Source organism: Xiphophorus hellerii, chromosome 22 (genome assembly GCF_003331165.1).
Source record: "Xiphophorus hellerii strain 12219 chromosome 22, Xiphophorus_hellerii-4.1, whole genome shotgun sequence".
In the NCBI taxonomy this organism is placed as follows: domain Eukaryota; kingdom Metazoa; phylum Chordata; class Actinopteri; order Cyprinodontiformes; family Poeciliidae; genus Xiphophorus; species Xiphophorus hellerii.
Window position 1 is genome coordinate 6,913,614 of NC_045693.1, and position 18,996 is coordinate 6,932,609.

Below are 18,996 nucleotides of genomic sequence, written 5' to 3' on the forward strand. Positions count from 1 at the left end.
GAATAAAAAAGATTTGAAACTGAAAAAAATTTAAACAAACAAAAAATTAGACTGAAGAAAATATAAACCAAAAAATTTGATACTGAAAAATAAAACTGAAGAAGTTGACACTTAAAAAATGTTTTGATACTAAATAAAAAGAAGAGAAAAACACTTGAATTTATTTTTGATTCGGCTTTTATATATAACTACAAAAAAACATTTTTTAGCACTTGACATATTTTATCTTCTATGGTCCCATCTTCGTTCACATTCTTCCTGCTAAATTTTTAAAGATATGAATTAAAGCTGCAATACATACATTTTAAAATTAATATGTTTTCACATATTTGTTGCAACTGCCGCTATGTAATGACAGTATAATATGAGATAATCTGAAAAAATCAAGCTCCTGGCACATGAATAAATCATATTTTTTGTTGTTTGTCAGTTTGGTTATTTCTGTATATGTGCAATACTTTGTCAGTGGTTTCTTTTGATATATTTGTTCCTAAATCTCTTTTTGTTGCTCCCTTGTAGTTGTGGCGTCCGACCTAATCGGACGCTTCCCTGCCGTCACACGATTCTGTCATTTCTCTCTTTCTATTCTGTGAGGCACGGTGGATTGCGTCCGATCTGCTCTGCTGTTTCCACTCCACTATGATAAATAAAGGCTGCATTTGAGATGCAGGCCTCCTCCATCCTATCGCTTAGCTCCACCCGTGTGGGTGGTCATCGCTCCTCAATCTTTTGAGGTCTATTACTGATCTGACAGAAGCATTGCTGCTGAAATGGGGAGATAAGAGGTTTGGGATTAATGCTTGTGTTGTGATGCTGTGGATTGGAATATAGTGGGAGCCTCAGAGTTTGTGCCCAGACTTGCATATGTGAAATATAGTTTTGCAGTCACAGTTGTAGGAACCGTTTAATAACCAAATCTTTATAAACCTTGATCAAATTGATCACTTTAACATGTTATTTTTGGAACTACATGTGTTTAAAAGTTGTGGTGTATAATTTTTATGAGAAAAATATGTTTTTTTAAAGATATTTTTTAAAACTGTCACCATGTTGTGACAGTATGTTATGATACAGATAAATTGATTTAAAAAAATCTCCTCCACATCCTACCTGGGCTAAGAAATGTGGCACAGCTGATCCAAAACAATCAATCAGAGCCAGGAGGTGGGTCGTAGCGCTGTCAATTATGCCTGTGTACGGCTGTTCTACTTGCTAATGGTGGAGAAACAACTTACCGTTTCAGGAAAGTCTTTTAGCTGCCGTCAATGGTGGTTATGCTAACTGACTAGCTTTAACATTCAGGACAGGCTATGTTGTGGTGAACCAGCTGCAGCGTAGCAGATAGAAAGGGTTTGGGTATGAGCAGTGTATACACAACCATTATTGATAGCACTAAAGAGGACAGAGGAGCTTGACTTCTTCAGGCTAATTAGCTATGTTAGCTGCACTGTAGCTATGCTAGCTACAGTGCAGCTGTAGCTAGCATAGCTACAGCATAGCTACAGCTGCTAAGAGAGGTACTTTAGCTTATTAGAGGCAATTGTTGGCTGCCTGGAAACCACCGAGATGACTTCAGATGACTGTAAAACATGTAACCGCTTCTTTTTGTAGCTATGCTAGCTACACTGTAGCTATGCTAGCTACAGTGCAGCTAATTCTAGCTACCACCAATTCTATTCTAGCTAGCTGGTAGTGCACTAACACCAATGCTATGCTAGCTGCAGTGTAGCTAGCATAGAACAGTATACTAGCTATAGCACTGGTTATGCTAGGTACAGTATAGCAGAGAGCAAGGAGGGAAACCAACAAATATAAATTCATTTACCATTTCCAAGAAGAGCTTAAATCTCTCAATCTTGAAATAAGTGGCTCAAACAAGTCATTAGATCTGTGTGTAACCATCTGAAGTTAATCAGAATGTTATACATTCTTGTTATTGTTATTAACTCAGTTTGGCACCAGTCTTTGCAAAAAGATGAGAAGTTTGAGATGAGATCATATTGTTAACACTTATTGTTAACACTTTTCTGAAGCTGCGTGTTTTTAGTTTCTAGTGCAAATATCTTACTGCACTTGAAATAAGACAAAACTAACTTACAAGTAACTTTTCAGCAAGGTAGAAGAGTTTGTTTTAAGTCGATAAGACGATAAATTGTCCTAGAAGTTATTGCAATAAATGATAATGTGGTTTTGAGACCATTTTCAAGTAATATAGTGGTAATGGCTTAATGATGCAAGAACTTATCCTCATAGATCAATACATTTTTATTTCTTATGAACATTTAACACTGGAACTGGAAGACATTTTAAATAAACAGAAACGACAAAAAATTAATTGTAAAGTCTCTGTAAACAAAATTGTCTTTCAAAAAAAAGGCTAGTTGAGACCAAAGCACCAAACTGAGGAGTTTTATCATCAAAAATACTTGTTAAGATTTTGTGTTTTTGCAGTGCGGTTGACTTGTTTTCAGTTCCAGTCCTTAACTCCAAGCTTTAGAGCCGTGGAAGTTTTCATCCGGGACAAATACGAGAGGAAGAAGTACTACGACCAGGAAGCCTCGGCCGCAGCCTCAGTGAGTATCACCAGCACGTGTTGTATTTTCCATTTTCAGTCACTGCATGTTATTGTTACAGCTGCAGTGGTTGGAGGCTGCTTTATGTAATCTGTGCTGCACTGGTAGCTGTGGGGCTGTTAGAGGCCCAAACAGGCAGAGGACAGAAATCATCCTTATGTAAAATGACAACTTTTTCCTTCCCTTTAGATTTTCTATCGCCTTCTTTGTTGAAAATCTCCCACCTCGCTGAGCCGAAATCGACTTCAATGTATTTTTTCAAAGCAAACTCAAAATAATGAAATATTTGTAATTCTTAATCATTCAGAACTTCTTGAAATTTTAAAATTAGATTGTGAATGGCTGAGATGTTTAACTTCTTTTGGCTCCACTGCAAAAACACAAAATTTTACCAAGTGTTTTTGTCTAGTTTCTATTCCCAATACCTTAGTACATTTGGAATAAGACAAGCTAACATAAAAGTAACTTTTCAGCAATTTATACGCACTTGTTTTAAGTAAATAATTCCTTTTAAACAATGAAAAGTGCTTGTTCTAAATTAACTTGTAAATTAGTGTTGTTATAAGTCACATGTGTCAAACTCAAGGCCTGCGGGCCAAATCTGGCCCGCCTTAGCTTTTTATGTGGCCCTCTAGATTCAAGACTAAACGCTAAGTGTGCTTAAATATTATTTTATCAATCAAATCAATTCAGTTTTTATCTGTTTACTGCTAAATTATACCAATTAGTACCTCCTGTTTCTGGATAATTATTGTGGAAATTCACGCAAAATCAAAAAATTTACACAATTTTTAGCGCTAATACATAATTGGGAGTTTATTGCAAATTTTTCTCAAAAATTGTCAAAAACTTTGTTACTTGTACTAAACAGCTGCCTCAGCTTTAATTGATGTCAGATTATAGTCCATCATCTATACGGCGAGTAATAAAAAGTTACATTTATCGTCCTAAATAAGCGCAAATATTTCTAAATTAGTACCACAAATACTTTTATTGCAAAAAAAAAATCACAAAAAGAATCACAAAATCCTGGGATGACTGAAAAGATGTTCAATAATATTATTTAATTTTAAGAATTCATTGATATTTTAACAGTTTAACAGGTTTTATCAATACATTCTGGCAAAACCGCCCCTTTAAGAACATTCAGGATCTTGATTTGGCCCAAAACGAAAATGAGTTTTACGCTCTTGTTATAATTGAAATAATCTGCCAGCAGAGCAAGTACTTCCTCAATATTAAGGAATTATTTACTAAAAACAAGCCTCTAAATCTTGCTACAAAGTTACTTTTAAGTTAGTTTTGTCTTATTTCAAGTGTAATAAAATATTTGCATTAAAAACTAAACCAGAAACACTTACCGTTTTCATAAGAATGCATTTGCTGAGTTTTGCTTTCATCAGACTTGATGTTGCCCTCAACAAACTGTTTGCTTTTGGTTCTGCTGACCTGTTCTCTCTTTAGATCCATTACAGTAATAATGACATTTTCTGGTTTTAAATCCCTTTAAAGGCAGTGAAAGCCCTTTCAGGCCTGATTACTGCACAAACAACGCCAGAACAGATGCCAAGACTTTACAAACCCAGTTAATGATAACCTTTGAAACTGTTTTTAGTCTTTTTAGAGTGAGCAGACATCCTAATTCTGTGTGTTTAGACTCAGAGTCTCTATCTGTGAGAGAAGATTCGTTTCCAAAACTGTAAAAAATGGCAAACAACAACTTGGAATAGTTTGCAAATTGTTATTTTAATACCTTGTTGAAGCAACTTGAGGTCCAGTTTAAGCATTCAGTGTTGTTGAGTTCAGCAACATTGATAATTTTCAAGTCGTAGTTTGCAGAGATTTTACAAAGTGTCTTCTTTCACAAAAGTATCAGTCAGGAGAAGGGTATGAAATATTGCAAAGTAGACGGGCATCCGTATTTGAAATATTTCTCACAAACTGATGTAAATGCAAGACCAAAATTACTCAGGAAAACATTGAAAACATAATTAAAATTACAAGAAATAAAGATTTTAAACATTTTACTTTATGTGTAATTAATTTATACAAAATATGAGTTCTAGTTTCTAAATGATTGATGGAAAATGTTAAACTTTTTCATGTTTTTTTGAGCCGTATTTGTATTTTTGGCCCATCATCAACACTAAGCAGCATCGAAAGTACATAGCCACAGTGAAACGTGGTGGTGGCTGCATCATTCTGTGGGATTACCTACAGGATTTTAAGACATAATAATCAGCAGTCAGCTTTTTTTCTTTAAGGTAGGTTATAGTATGGGTCCAAATCAGTGATGTGCGGTGAGGTTCATACCTGGTGAGGCACTGACTTAATCATAATCAGATTTACAAATATAGACCCCCTTCATGTTATTGTTTACATGAGGAAATTTTGCGCATGTGGAGAAAGCTGGAGGACAAGAAGACTATTCTTCTACATGTGATGCTAAGCCGCGCTGCCGCCGTAGAATAGTTCCGTTAACTCAATCAAACCTGGACATGTAGATATTATTAATTTCGTGCTGTGCTCCACAGCAAAGGGAAAAACCCGTTAAAGTACAACTCAAAACCACTTCTTTCTCGCCTTCTTTATCAGCGCAGCTACGGGCAGACTTGTTGCCATAGCAGCTAAGAACAACGAAACAAAACAAACACTCAACCATTTCTTATACAAAGAGCAGAGCAATCAGTCTGTTGCAGTAGGCCTAAAACATTAAAGTACAAGGAGAAAACTATAAATATATCGCTGCACTTTACTGTATGGCTAGCTCGCTGTTACTGTATCTTACTCTGCAGTTGTGGAGTCACAATGTCTGGGATCATGAGCGCCCCCTGCCATGAGGCAAGAGAACTGCCTGCCTCAACTCGAATCTGTTCTCTGCCGTTTATGATCGCTTCTCAGCACAAGAAACACGTTACACACACTGTAGTTCATAAATGTTTTTAACCACTTTATTGGCGATTTACAGAGAGGAGGAGCATGCTCTCAAAGAATGACAGCCAGTGCAGTTAGCAAGAGGTTGCACAATCCCAGGTGAGGCTCAGCTCGCTGCTGCCTGACTGGCCTCGCTTCCGAAGATTTGAATGGAAAAATGTGAAAATTCAGAGATTTTGAAGAAAAAATAATCAGAATTGGTTAAGCTAAATAAAAAATAGATACTTTATATTTCAAACCACAGGGTGAAAATAGCAATATAAATTATTTTATCATTATATATTATCTTTTCATTATGACAGGCTCTGCCTCACCTGCCTCCCCTAACCGCACGTCACTGGTCCAAATCCACCAAGCATAGCATAATGAGAGGAAAATAAATGTTTTATTTATCATGTTCTGCTCAAAATATATCTAAAATATTATTTTTTAATCCTTTGTGTCTCTATTTTACACAACACATTACCCTGTAATGGAGTCGCACTAATAATTATATTTCTTGCTCCCAGATTTTTAATTTGCATCTCCTAGGAGCCAGAAAACAAACGAAAAAAATGTGGAAACACTTTAAATCGAACTCAGCAAAGGCTGTGAAACTGATGAACAGTTTCATCAGAGACATCTCTCTCTCTTCTTCTGTGTTTCTCTGAGGCGTTGCCAGCAGCCAGACTGTGATCCAGGATGTGTTTTGGTTGCCCACATGCACGTCTTCGCTTTTATATGCAAATTGGTTATTAAAAACAACTCATTATTACTTTAAGTAGTTTCACACAGATGGTGAAGGGAGAGGAGAGGGCGGACGACGCCAACTCTGAGCTGCAGTTTGAGTTGGGAACCGAATAATGAGTCAGGTTGTCTGGTTTAAGAAAAGGAAAACTTGTGATTTAACTGACAAGGTTTGAAAAATTCCACCAAAAGTGGGCGGAGCCTAGAGACAAGGGGCGTGGTCAAGTGTGGGTTGAGAGGAGGGGCTAAAACAGAGCAGAGGGCAGAAAGAAAGACACACTTTTGCTAACTTATCAGTTTTGTCGCTATATTTAAGAACTTTTCAGATCCTCTAGCAGGTTTTTGTTTTCAGAAAAATGACTAGCGACTAATCTAGTGCCTTTGTTTTGTTGCTTTTGTGATTTTTTTATAGTGACATTTAGGCCTGAAGCTCTACTTTGTCATTAGCGAGTCAAAATTTGCACCGAAACATAAAGTTAGCACCCCTAGAAGCCTTTAGACAGTCTATCTGGGGAAAAAATAATAATTTGAAGTTAGTTACACTTTAAATTTATTCTGATTTATTGTATTGTTTTATCAGTCAAAACAGAAAATACAATACCACTATTAAGTTGCCCATGAATTGTCGTAATGTGCTACCGATTGATATTTTTCTGAACAGTCAGTGAAATATCACATTTTAACTTCTTAAAATGTGCAATAAAATATAATGAAACTCAATTAATTTCTGTGATTTAGTTGTAAAAGTGAAACTCACAGACAACAGTCCACTGTATGTGTGTGCTAAGGCTTTGCAATTAATCAATTTTAGCGTTAAAAACAAAATCCATGTATGAAATTTATCTTTTTGGAGTTTCAGGTTCTTGGCAAATTAGCTTGCCAAGTATGCTCTTTTTTTGAAAAGTCTCCATTTTCTGGCCACAGTTGACAATTTCGCCACTTGGCTGAATTTTTAGCGGCTTTTGAAACCCCTTTTATGACTTTAAAAAAAATACATTTGTAAGCGACTAACAACAACCTTTGTTCATGACCCTTGGCTGATCCTCTTATAGTCAGGTCTGGAAGTAAATAAACAATTTCTTTATTTAATTTAAATCACTGTACTATTTCTATAGTCTTTTTTGGTCTGTTGAGCTTGCTAATGTTGATTCTGGGCTAAATAAAGAGTAAATAATTATTGTTTTGTTGTAACTTTGCAAGTTCCTAAGTGAAGGAAAACTTTATGTTCAAATAAATGTTAATGTTTTTCAAGTATGGATTGTCCAAAAGTATAGATTTTCCAAATTTATTGAAAATTAATTTTAGATAAAAAAAAGATTCCAATAATTATGATCTCTGAGGAAACAAATGCTGTGCGGAGGAGACAGAAATCTTGTGTAGATGTAAAACAAAATAAAGCTTTATATTTATATTGTCTAAATATAGATTATATATGAGAGAACCATTGAAGTGAAGACTTTAATGCCACGTTCTGATTGGATCTTTGGGTCATGTGATTATTACCAAATATGGTCATTCCCAGAAAAATGAGTCAGCCTTTCCTGTACATTTAATTTCAAAACTTTTGTGCAGAACAAGTTTGTTTTTGAAATGAATGATTCTAGATATTTTATGCTGTGTGTGTGTTTGCTTCATGCTTCAGCGGCTGCGTTTTCAGATGAGTCACGGTGAAGCAGATAATAGAAGCTCGGAGGACTTTATTCATGCCGAAGTACATGAGTGCATGCTCTCCATTTCCCCTGCTCCTGCAGCGTCGGTTCATTGTTGTGTCAAGGGTGAATTAGTAGCTCTGTGTGTGTGTGCGTCTTATTTCAGAGTGCATCTTGCCAACCCTCTGTGATGACTCCACTGAGTGGCCTAAAAATGTCACAAGAGAGCAGCGGAGTTGCCTTGGGGGAGACTTTGCTTATTTTCAACCTTATTTGTCTGCATTAGTCATTGAACTGTCCCGCCTGCTGTGTCCACAGCCTCGGCCATGGCAACCTTGTTAACTGCCAATCCTCTGACATTAAAGGACCTGCAGCGAGAGAGTTTTTTCTCAGAGTACTTCTGAGTTTTTTTGCCTTTTATATCAGTGATTATATACTATTTCTGTTATCACCGAGGCTATTTGAGGAGGCGCCTTTTTTAGATTTATAGACGTGGCGTGACACCCTCCAGCTCACAGGTGATGACCACCATTAGTTTTAGCTTTCAAGTTGTCACCATAATGCGCTAAATCTTAAATCTTAAGCCTGATATATTAAAGAAAAAGTGCTTTGCTAGTAATTGTCAGCATTATGAAAAGATAAGGTCCAAGGGTGTCACATCCCACAGGTTAGTGAAAAGTTTAAATTAAAAAAATAGTGAGGAAGAGGGAAGTTGGTAAGCTATGCTAGCTTGACTTTTACAACCTTCATGTAGACGGGCTACAGAATTTAAGCGACTGTTGGCTGGAAGTGAGGGACGGGAGTATTGAACAGAGTGACTGAAATTATTTTTGCCAGTTTATTCATGGCTTCTACTTGTACGAGTCGAGCTAACATGTCTGTGATTGTAACACATCTGGTTGGAGCTCACAGACGGCGGTATTTACAGAAGTTCGAAATGGCTAGCTTAGAAACCGACCCGTACCGCCTGCCTCCTGACGTGTTGATCAAAATACCGACTTTGACTGAATTCACACCACATGATTTATATCAGTATGTCATAAACAGAGTTTCCCTTTAAACTGGAGCAAGTTTAAAAACATACAACAGACGAGATGCTAACCAGTTTTTTCCATACATGCTAGGTTACATGACGGTGCGGCATTGTCTCCATGGCAACCAATGGTTAGACACTCCTTCTCCATAATGCGATATTTTATATCTTTCTAATCATATTTACTTATAAAGTACATGAGCGTTGGTCTTCTTACCTTGTAAAAAGTGACCGAGGGCTGACAGTCACTATGATTGACGGCTGATATCTATCACCACATCTTTCCTCATTAAAAGTTCTAAAATAAAAATATACGTTTGGTTTGCATCCTTCTCTTTGTGCAGCCGACCGTGCAGCACCCTGTGACCATTTTTAAAGTGAAATCAACTAAATAAAAGCGATATTAGGTTACAGATGTTTTCAGACTAGCTGTATAGGAGCGAATTGGTTGTTTTGATGTCCATCATGGCGGAGTGGGCGGAGTTCTGGAGAGCATGACGTCACGTGAAAAGGCTTAATACCTGTCAACTCTTTCTCTATTTTACTTATAGTGGTCCTAAAATCTATTCCGTCTCAGTTCAACTCAACAGTCGCCTTGTTCTCTACTCTTCTTCTCGTCTCTCTTCACCCTCCAGCTTCTTCCTCTTTATCATCTTCAACGGCCTGTCTTTGCTTGTCTACAGCCGGGCTCACATCTCCTGCAGCTCTGAAGTCCAAAAAAGAGGAGAAGGAAACTTCGGGGAGCGGGGTAAAACCCGAAAAGACCCCAACAGAGCCAGAGAAGAGAGTGGAAAATGTTGTGAATTCAGCACCACAGGCAGCGAGAGCGTTTGATGCCTTTACAGTTGATAGGGGAGACGGATGTAAATGGAGAAAGATGAAAACGTTTCTGTGTCCTGCCCTCAGTAGTCAGCATTAGTTTTCTGCCTGAGGGGCTTTAGAGAGGAGGAGGACTGATGTTTGCTGGATCACCTATTTTTGGAAATGTTTCTGGTTTTAGCATTAGAGGCCGAAAGGTGTTTTTTAAAAAAAAATCTGCAGCAGGAGAAAATAAAGAGGCTTCTGATTCAAGACATTCAGTCATGTGTTAGAGCTTATAAGACAACAGAGTTATTGCTAAAAATTTCAAACTCAATGTAAATGATAACAAATTTTGATGGACAATAAATTGTCCCAGTAATTATTGCGATAAATGATAAGATAATTTTCAAGTAATGGGATAATGATGGAAGTTCGTCCTGTGAACATTTAATAAACTTAAATTTTTTAAAGAACATTAAACATTGGAACTGGAAGATATTTTAAATACCCAAAATAATAACAAATAAAACAGAAATAAAAATCTACATGCAATTAAAACCATAAATAAAATGAATTATTAAATCTGCCTTTGTAAAATTAATAATCCTTTGTTAAATTAATAATCAGAATGGAAATTATCCATTTATCATGCAATTAATTTCTTATTTGCTTACTTACTGACACTAAGAAAAATGCACAACATTTTTATAAAGGAGACTTCTTTCTAGTTGAGAGTAAAAAGTACAATATGATTTATTGCAATATTACTAAAATTTTAACTTCCAGAATTAGGTCAAAACCAATAAGTATTGAACAATTTATCCTTCATAAAAAAATTAATAAAAAATTACAAGTGTGACTTTCCTGTTTGGATAAAGTAAACAAGATAAAATTTAGTATAAATGTAAATGGAAGGGTGTAAATTTTGACTAAGTTTTATTTTATCCTAACTGTTTATTTTGAGTTTGTGTCACAATAAAATTTTGTTTCAATCTGAAACAAAATAACTTCATCTTCAACTCGTGTAATAGTAAAAATGGGTTTTTAATGTGAGTATATCAGTTTAAAGATAAAAAACTTTTAATTCCTTAAGAACATTTACACTGAAACTGGAAAACATTTCAAATATGCAAAACTAATAATAACGAAGATTGAAGTCTTGGGTGGTTGCACTAGTTTGTTTCGTTGCTTTACTACCCAATAGCTGATTGAAGCTTCATTTTTTGTGTTAATTGTTCCACAGACGAAAGAATGAAACGGTGCATAAATTGGAAATTTAACGGACCCCACACATCCTGGACACAAACCATTTTGAATTTGTTCTACTTTTAACTGTAGTTTTAGTTTTTCCAAATTAATTTTATACAGTATTTGCCTTGTTTTCATCTGGGGTTAAAGGTCAAGGCAAACAGTATTAGTAAGATTAACATTGCTCGCAATACAAACAAAATGGTGTATTAATTTTGCCCAGGTTTTTTGGTAAAACTGAATAAACTGATTATTTGAGGAGCAGAAAAATATCCTCCGGCCTGACACAGTTTTGTGTCTTGATACAAATTCTCTTGTATTTGTATCAAAATCATCTCTCACCTTCTAGAAAACACTATGAAATTCTCTGCTTTTTACACGGCTCTGTTCTGTATTTCCGTCCTTTTGACCTTAAAACTCTTGGCACATTTTTGAAACACGCAGTTGAGAAGAAGCTTAAGCTAGACGAGGCGAAAATCTCCCGGGAACCCGCGATGCATCGAGAAATGGAGCAAACATCCAGACGGCAAAACATAAATAGGAGCGAGATGCAGACAAGGGCACGGCTGCATCAGAAGTTAAATCTGTTAACTGTCAGCAGAAGAGCTGCAGGAAGTTCTGTGCGGCTGATGGGAGTGGATCAGTACGGGTCGCGGCGACAGATTGAGAATGGCAGTAATGATGGTAGCGCTTTCATTTCTTGTTGCTCACCTGCTTTTATGACAGATTTTGTGGGCACTAGGCAGCTGAAAGCATTAGCAGTTCTTTTCACTTACTTGGTTTGAAGTCTCCGGAGTGTCCTGAACATGAAAGTGCCGTGCATGCAAATGGAGAAATGAAAATGAACCTTTCCTTACTTTGTTCTTTCCGTCTCTCCCTAAAGTCTTTAGCTATTCCTCCTTATCCTTTATTCATCTGCCTCTGTATGTGCAGAGCCACATTGTGAGCTTTGCTGCCTGACATTGGACCAGAAGGACGATGTTTTGCACCATAATGTCAATGCAAGCCTGAGTGTGGACTGCTCTGATGAGCATTATTAAAGTTCAAATATCTTTTATTTGTTTTTGCTTTTTTTAATCCCTTCTGATCTCATTTCTCCTTGTTCTGATTTCTGTACATTTGCTTACAACATGCTTTCAATTCACTTTAAAGAATAGCTAAACCCCAAGTTAACTTTTTTTTTAAAGATAAAATGTATATATTGAACCTTAGGGGTGTTACTATCTTCATATTACTTTGCAAATTTTGATATTTCTGTCAAACAATAGTTTAATTCTGCAATATTTGGTCTAAAACAGTCTCAGTGCTGCCCTCTTTGGGTTGAATGTAGCTACTGCAGTTAAAATTTCCTATTGGTTACAATGACACAACTCTGCATCCGGGTGAAAAACCAAAATACAGACACAATAAGATAGACATAAACAGATCATAGGAATAGTTCAGACCGATTAAAAACACCATGACATCTAAAAATAAGAAAAAAACAAAAAACTAAATTAATGTGTAAGATGAAAACACCTTGAATTGTAATATGGTTATAGGAGAACAGCATTTATTTCTGCATAAATGATGAACTGCTTAAAACACTAATTATTACTTATTTCTAACTAATATTCTCCCTTAAAAATTAGTAAACCAAGGATAGGTGGATAAATTGTTAAACTTGCCAGATGTTCTGTGTTTTTGTTTATAGACAAACCCTTGAGGTTTTTCTGTGTTTGTTTTGAGCAACTTGTGCCGTCTGGTTGCTTTTCCTTCTTCTCTTTTTGAAACTGTGTTTTTATTGGCCGTTTTCCATTTTTATCAAACACAGAACATTTGTCAACATGAGGCAATACTTAATTTCTAACAAAGATAGACATAGTTACAGGTATGAAGCAGCATTCAGATTTAATCTCCAATTTTTGAAGCAGCATAAATCATTTCAAAGACTAAGAGAACTACTGTACTTCACTGATTGTTCTCGTGAAATCTAATCCATTTCCACCATCTTCTTCTAGTAAAGTTCAGATTCCAGTTTCAGTGTGAATGTTTCCATTTTGTGGGTTTCCTCCATCAGATCCTGTAGCATCAGTGGATCAAGTTGAAGCCATTTTTGAGTGACCAATTTTTTTTTGTCTGTATTACTGAAAATATTTAATAAGTATTTGTCACTCATCTTCAGTGCCTCAGGAATGGCTCCAAGCAATAACAACATGGCAGGTTGTTGGAGTTTAAGACCCCAAATCGACTTTTCCAGATCATCCTTGATTTTTGTGCAGGACCAAAAAATGTGGGTATGATTTGCCTCTGTGTACTTGCAAACTGTGGTCCGTGTGCACCCCCTAGTGGCCCATGAGGTACTGCATGTAAACATGCGTTTATTTGCTGTGATGTGAGCTCAAAGTGCAACGCTACAGTTAGCTTACCAAACGATTGTGTTTAAAAATAACAACGGGTAAATGGTTTTAGATGGGATCACTAAAAAGAAAACCTGAAAATACTAGTTTCTCAGAGTGAGTTGCAAAACATGTTTTTGAACATTATAACAATATATAGCATGCTGCAGACAGGCAGATCTCTGTGGCTGTGCTGAATGCAATATGATGTTGAGGAGGTGGCGAACAGAGCTGCGCCCCCCGCTGACTAACTGCATTTTACAGTGGCGGCTGGTGCTAAAAAAACTGAGGGGGGCGCACACAAACAAACAAATGAAAAACAAACAAAACAAATCTTAAAAAATAGCACTATTTGAACATGAATTTTGCCCTCCTTTCCTTCTGCCCTGCAAATTTCTCAATTACATTCTTGTTAAAGTCAGTCATCTCTGTGACTAGTCTTTTCTCCATTGACAACATGGCCAATGCATTCAGCCTGTCCTGAGTCATTGAGTTTCTCAGAAAAGTCTTGATTCTTTTCAGAGTTGAAAAGCACCTTTCAGCTTCTGCTGTGGTCATGGGTGTGGTGATGAGGATCTTCAAGAGCGTGACAGTTTCTGAAAAGACTTCTTCTAGATTGTTTTCCATAAACAGCTGGAGTAGGCCCACAGCACCACAACAGGCTTTGAACTCTTCCTTGCTGTAGATGAGAGTAAGCTCTGTCTTCAGCTTACCTCGATTGAGCACCGGATAGGCTTTTAAGGTGTTGCTCAGTGCATCTTCAGGAAATGCTGTGTTGTATTGTTCAAATCTGTCCCCCTGCAGGAGTGTGGCACTAACAAGGTGGTTTGTGAAAGAAAAGCGCTCCCTGGTGTGTCCCAGTATGATATCACAGACCTTAAGAGAGAAGGACAAACATGAAGATTATGATTTTATAATCACATTTTTCATTCTAAATAAGAAATGTTATTTTGTCCTTTCTATTAAGTCATAGAAAGAAGGAACACATTTTATTTATAAACTTACTGATTTTAATAACATTTGCTGCCATTTTTTAAGGCTGTTATGAAATGTGTTACAGCATTTTTGTGGGACAAGATTATACAAAATTCAGTAACCAAATGTTTTATTCCCCATTACCCATAAACTTCAGTACAACTTAAATAATAAAATATCTTGCTGACAAACATTACATCAACATACCTACACAGCATAGACACAACTAAAGGTATTTCTAACTACAACGCACATCTTCCTAATATATTAAATAACACTACTATAAACCAGTGTAACAGTGATTTTCCACAACAACTCGCCTCTGCAGCAATCCTTTCATGGTCTTCTACACTGAGTGTCCGACGCTTCTTCACTGGCTGACTACTACCTACACTGCTTTGTCCAACCATGGAGTGGAGAGAATTTCTGCCAAAGAGAAATACTTACAATATTATAATAATGAAGAAGAAGAAGAAAAATCAGCTATTTAAACAATTACCTGATCTTTTGAATGTCCTGCTGGAACTGTTGGATGCTCTCCTGGATACAGACTGAATCTCTGACCTTCTTCTGGAGTTTGGCATAGAGAAGGTCCACATGAGGCATGATATGGTGGAAAAGTTGCAGAAAGAACTTAAAATCCTGATCCTCCAGTAGCATGGCAAATGCTCCAGCCTCTCTGACGGTAATGGGGTCAAAGTCACCAGAGTCTTGTATGCTTTCGAAACAGCGGATGAGGTCCTCTCTGTGCTCAAACACAGTATTGATGGCACGGCTGTGAAAGTTCCATCTGACATTGCTGGATGCTGGTAGTCTGTGGGCCACAACTTTATCAAGAACGCTTGTGCGCTTGGATGATCTGGAAAAAAAGCTGGAAAATCCACTAAGGTTAGAAAAAAAAATTCTAACTTTGGTTATGTGAGAAGTAGCCTGTTGCATTATTAGATTGAGCTGATGAGCATAGCAGTGGATGTAGTGGGCATTTGGGTACACATCTTGTATCTTCTTCTGAACACCTGCAGTGGCACCTCGCATCACGCTGGCTCCATCATATGCCTGACAGATTAGCTTAGCCTTTTGATCCTCAGGAAGAATAGTTGCAAGACGTTCTTTTAGGGCTGTAGCAATGGAATCAGCTGTAGCCGACTGCAGAGGGATAAACTCAAAAAACCTTTCCTGCACAGTGTTTTTGGCATCGATATAGCGTAGTACAAGCACAAGCTGGCACTGCGTAGCAACATCCACAGTCTCGTCTGCCTGGATTAAAAGAAAATCACTGCTCTGTGCTTCTTTGATTATATGCTCCTTCAGAACAGAAAACATACAGTCCAGTAGCTCATTCTGCACAGTTTTCGAAGTTCCCTTAAACACAGTAGCATTCTCAAGGTGCTCTTTTAGTACTCCATCAAGAGAAGCAACAAAATCAACCAACCCACGAAAGATCCCGGGATTTTCAGAGCTCTTACTTTCGTCATGACCACGCAAGGCCAGCTCAAAGGCTCCACAAAACTTAACACAGTCTATTATTCTAGAAAGGATGTGCCGATTTTTTGTCACCTCTTCATTGTGCCTTCTAACAGCAATCCTGTAGCCTTCATCTAGCTGTTGAGCAATGCTACGTTTCCCCCAAAAACTTAGCTTCATTGCATTGTCTAGGTGGCTGCGGCTGTTTTCGTGCCGTTTGCATTTTTCTGAAAGATGTTTTAAGTCTCTTACCCCAGTTGTTGTCCACATTGCCTCCGTGCCAGAACTTTGAAATAGCAAACACGGAAAGCAGTAAAATGCATTGCTTACATCACATCCAGCTAGCCAACTCCGCTTGTCATAAGAAAAGCTGGAAAAAGCCCGCGTGTAGGATCGTCCACGATCACTGGCCTGCTGCTGAATTTGTAAATTGGGACGAGCCGGTCCAAGCTCCTTTATCCTGTTTTTTTTCTTCAAGTGAACGCTTTGTAAAAGCATTTTTTTGTAAAGACAAAACAGAATTTTCTCTCATTTTGAAACTACTCCACTTTGCAAACGTAAACGTGAATCGACCTAACGAATTGCAGCTGCGCTAATGAGTCGAATCGGGGATTGTCCAATCACACAATGTTTTAAAAAAAATTAGCCAGTACTGACGCTCTACCAGTAATGACACAACAGAATGGGTGTGTCCGGGACGCAGAGCGCTGCGCCCTGTGGAAAACCTTGAATAACCAATTAAAAGTCAGCCTCAGATCACCTGCTTGCCAAAAGTTGATGCGCCTACATACACTCTCATTAGAACGGCGCCCTGCACATCGGATAGGAAGTGTGCACAATGTGAGCAATTAAATAGAATTATGTATTTACTATTTTAATAAATTCTAACATGTCTATTGGACACACAGTATGAATAAATACATTTCTAAGTATTTTGCAGTTCAGAAATCATTTATTATCTAAACAATTTAAAGGGGGCGGCGCCCAAGCGCCCCCTACTGGCCAGCCGCCACTGGCATTTTATCACCTAAAATAAAATTATTTATGTTGCGCTATCTGGCTGAAAGAAATATTTTTGCCAAAGCAACTCAAGTCTGTTTTCTTTTATTATGCTTCTAAATTACAAATATCCCTAAAACGTTATTAGTGCACATAACACTTGCAGTAAAGAACTTGTTTGCTTTCCATGTGTTTTCCATCATTGGAAAACTTAGAATCCATATTCTCAGAATCTGTAAATGACTCAAAATGCCTCTAGTAGACATGCACACATCTAAATTAAATTTTTTACTTTAGGTGTTATGGGTTAGGGTTAAGGGTTAGGGTTGAAAGGTGAACAGCGCTGTGCCCCACGCTGACTAACTGCATTTTAACAACTCATTTCAGGTTGTATATTAAGATACTGTGTTATTGCGGGGGAAATTTCTGGTCTGTTTGTAAAATGGGGTAAATTATCCTCGGCCTGGAAAAGTTTGAGAATCCTTGATCTAAAAGAGCTTTAAAATTCAGTTATGAATTCAGAAATCCACTGCTTGGTGAAACAACCAGAACAAAGGTCCAGCCATGCTCAGTCTTTCCCAGAGGTCAGCAGCGGCTAATAAAGCCTCCGTAACTTTGAGGACTTAAGACTCACTACTGTGTACAAGAAGCAAATCCTCCTTTATTCCTAATTAACTCTCTGCTCTCTCTGCTCCACTTTTCTCTTGTCACCATGCCCTTTTCCATGCTCGTCTAAATGTTCTGTCTTTTTTTTCTTTTTCTCGTCTTCATGTCTAACGGCCGATTTTCTGTCTTTCAGCAGAAAGCTGAAGCTGCTGCTCCTTCCACCTCACCTTCCTCCCAGGCTGACAAGACCAGATCAGAGGTGTGGGTTTCTTCTTTATCCTGCAAAAACGTTTATCTTGCCTTGCTGTGTTGCAGCGTTAGACTGAGAGGAGATTTAGAGTTCTGCTCTTGTCCTTCTGACCCCTACTACTAAAATATTGTTTCATAAGTTTTATAAGAATTGTGTTTTAGACCATAAGTTGTTTCGTATATCAATTGTGCTGATAATTCCTTTCACAAATTCCTGATTCCATTCTTACTTTTATAAGTCTGCTGATACTTTTATTTAGTCATATTCACATGGTCAGTTTTCCTGAGTTCTGCTGGCTAAATAGACAGAAACTGATTGAAAACGTAAGCGTTGAGGTGTTAGTCAGCATTATTTGTGAAGGAGTGAACGCCGCTGCAGTTTTCTGTTTTATTAGAGGCGATCAGATAGGAGTTTAATGGCCATCTAATGCTGCACAAACAAATTGGGTAATGCTAGCATCATTAGCTCCCAGGTAATGGAGTCAGAGACCTGGAGCAGGGCAGAGAGGTTTGGAGATAATATGTTCACACTCTCTAATAGATGTTTACCAAACCGTGATGATGCCAGTCAGTTAAGATCATTAATCAGTCAACACAAAATGATGTTTTTAAATAATAATTTGCTTTATTTGGTGGAAAATTCCTTCTGGATTTGTAGAAATCATCTAAAATCAATTCAAATTACTTTTTTTAAACAAGGCCAGGATGTTTAATATACAAAGAGCATCATTTAAAACTTAATTTTGTATTAATTAGGATTATCTGTAATAGTTATAGATATAATATTTATGATTGAATTTTGTTTGTTTTATTTTTATCGAAGCATATGTCTCTTGTAAATCAAATCTTGCATCTCAATTAGACAACCTGTATAAATGTCAAACTAAAATAAAATCCAATATTTCTTTAATCTGAAGCATTCAATTCAGACAAAAAAAACAAAAAACAAAAGCAGAACAGTTTTTGGAAAGAGGCAAATACATTTTAAATTTCATCACATTAGATTTATCTAAATTGCTTTTATTAAAAAGGTTTAGGTACAAAAAGCATAATTTAAGGTTAATAATAATAAGTTTGCTGTAGTCAAAGCAGATTCCCTTGTCTGGTTTGATTTCCATCCTCTTAAATATTGATCCATACATACCTCTGTTCATCAAGATCCCAGAAGAAATATCAGCCTCTCCACATAAATAAATACCAACAACTAAGCAGCAAGTGGAGAGGGGAGGCATCTGAGAGTTACTGTCGCTATAATGACAAGATTATAGGCTACGCTCGCTAAACTGCAGCCTTTCTGGCAACCATTACCTAAACCCTGTTGGCAATCAACACAGCCTCATTTGCACATAACACAGCACACA

At 37.1% G+C, this 18,996-nt stretch overlaps 1 protein-coding gene across 6 annotated transcripts in view; it reads left to right on the forward strand.

Annotated features, from left to right (window-relative positions):
- The window catches only part of LOC116713144 (stromal membrane-associated protein 1-like), an 83,668-nt gene that overhangs the window by 13,833 nt on the left and 50,839 nt on the right, over positions 1–18,996 (forward strand). For 3 of the 6 annotated variants that reach the window (XM_032553152.1, XM_032553151.1, XM_032553148.1), the window contains exons 4-5: positions 2,498–2,573; positions 17,583–17,645. In XM_032553152.1, the coding sequence (XP_032409043.1) occupies positions 2,498–2,573; positions 17,583–17,645 (139 nt within the window). Of the gene's footprint in view, positions 1–2,497; positions 2,574–17,579; positions 17,646–18,996 lie in introns of all 6 variants that reach the window. The other 3 variants (XM_032553149.1, XM_032553150.1, XM_032553147.1) reach the window with 1 other exon arrangement.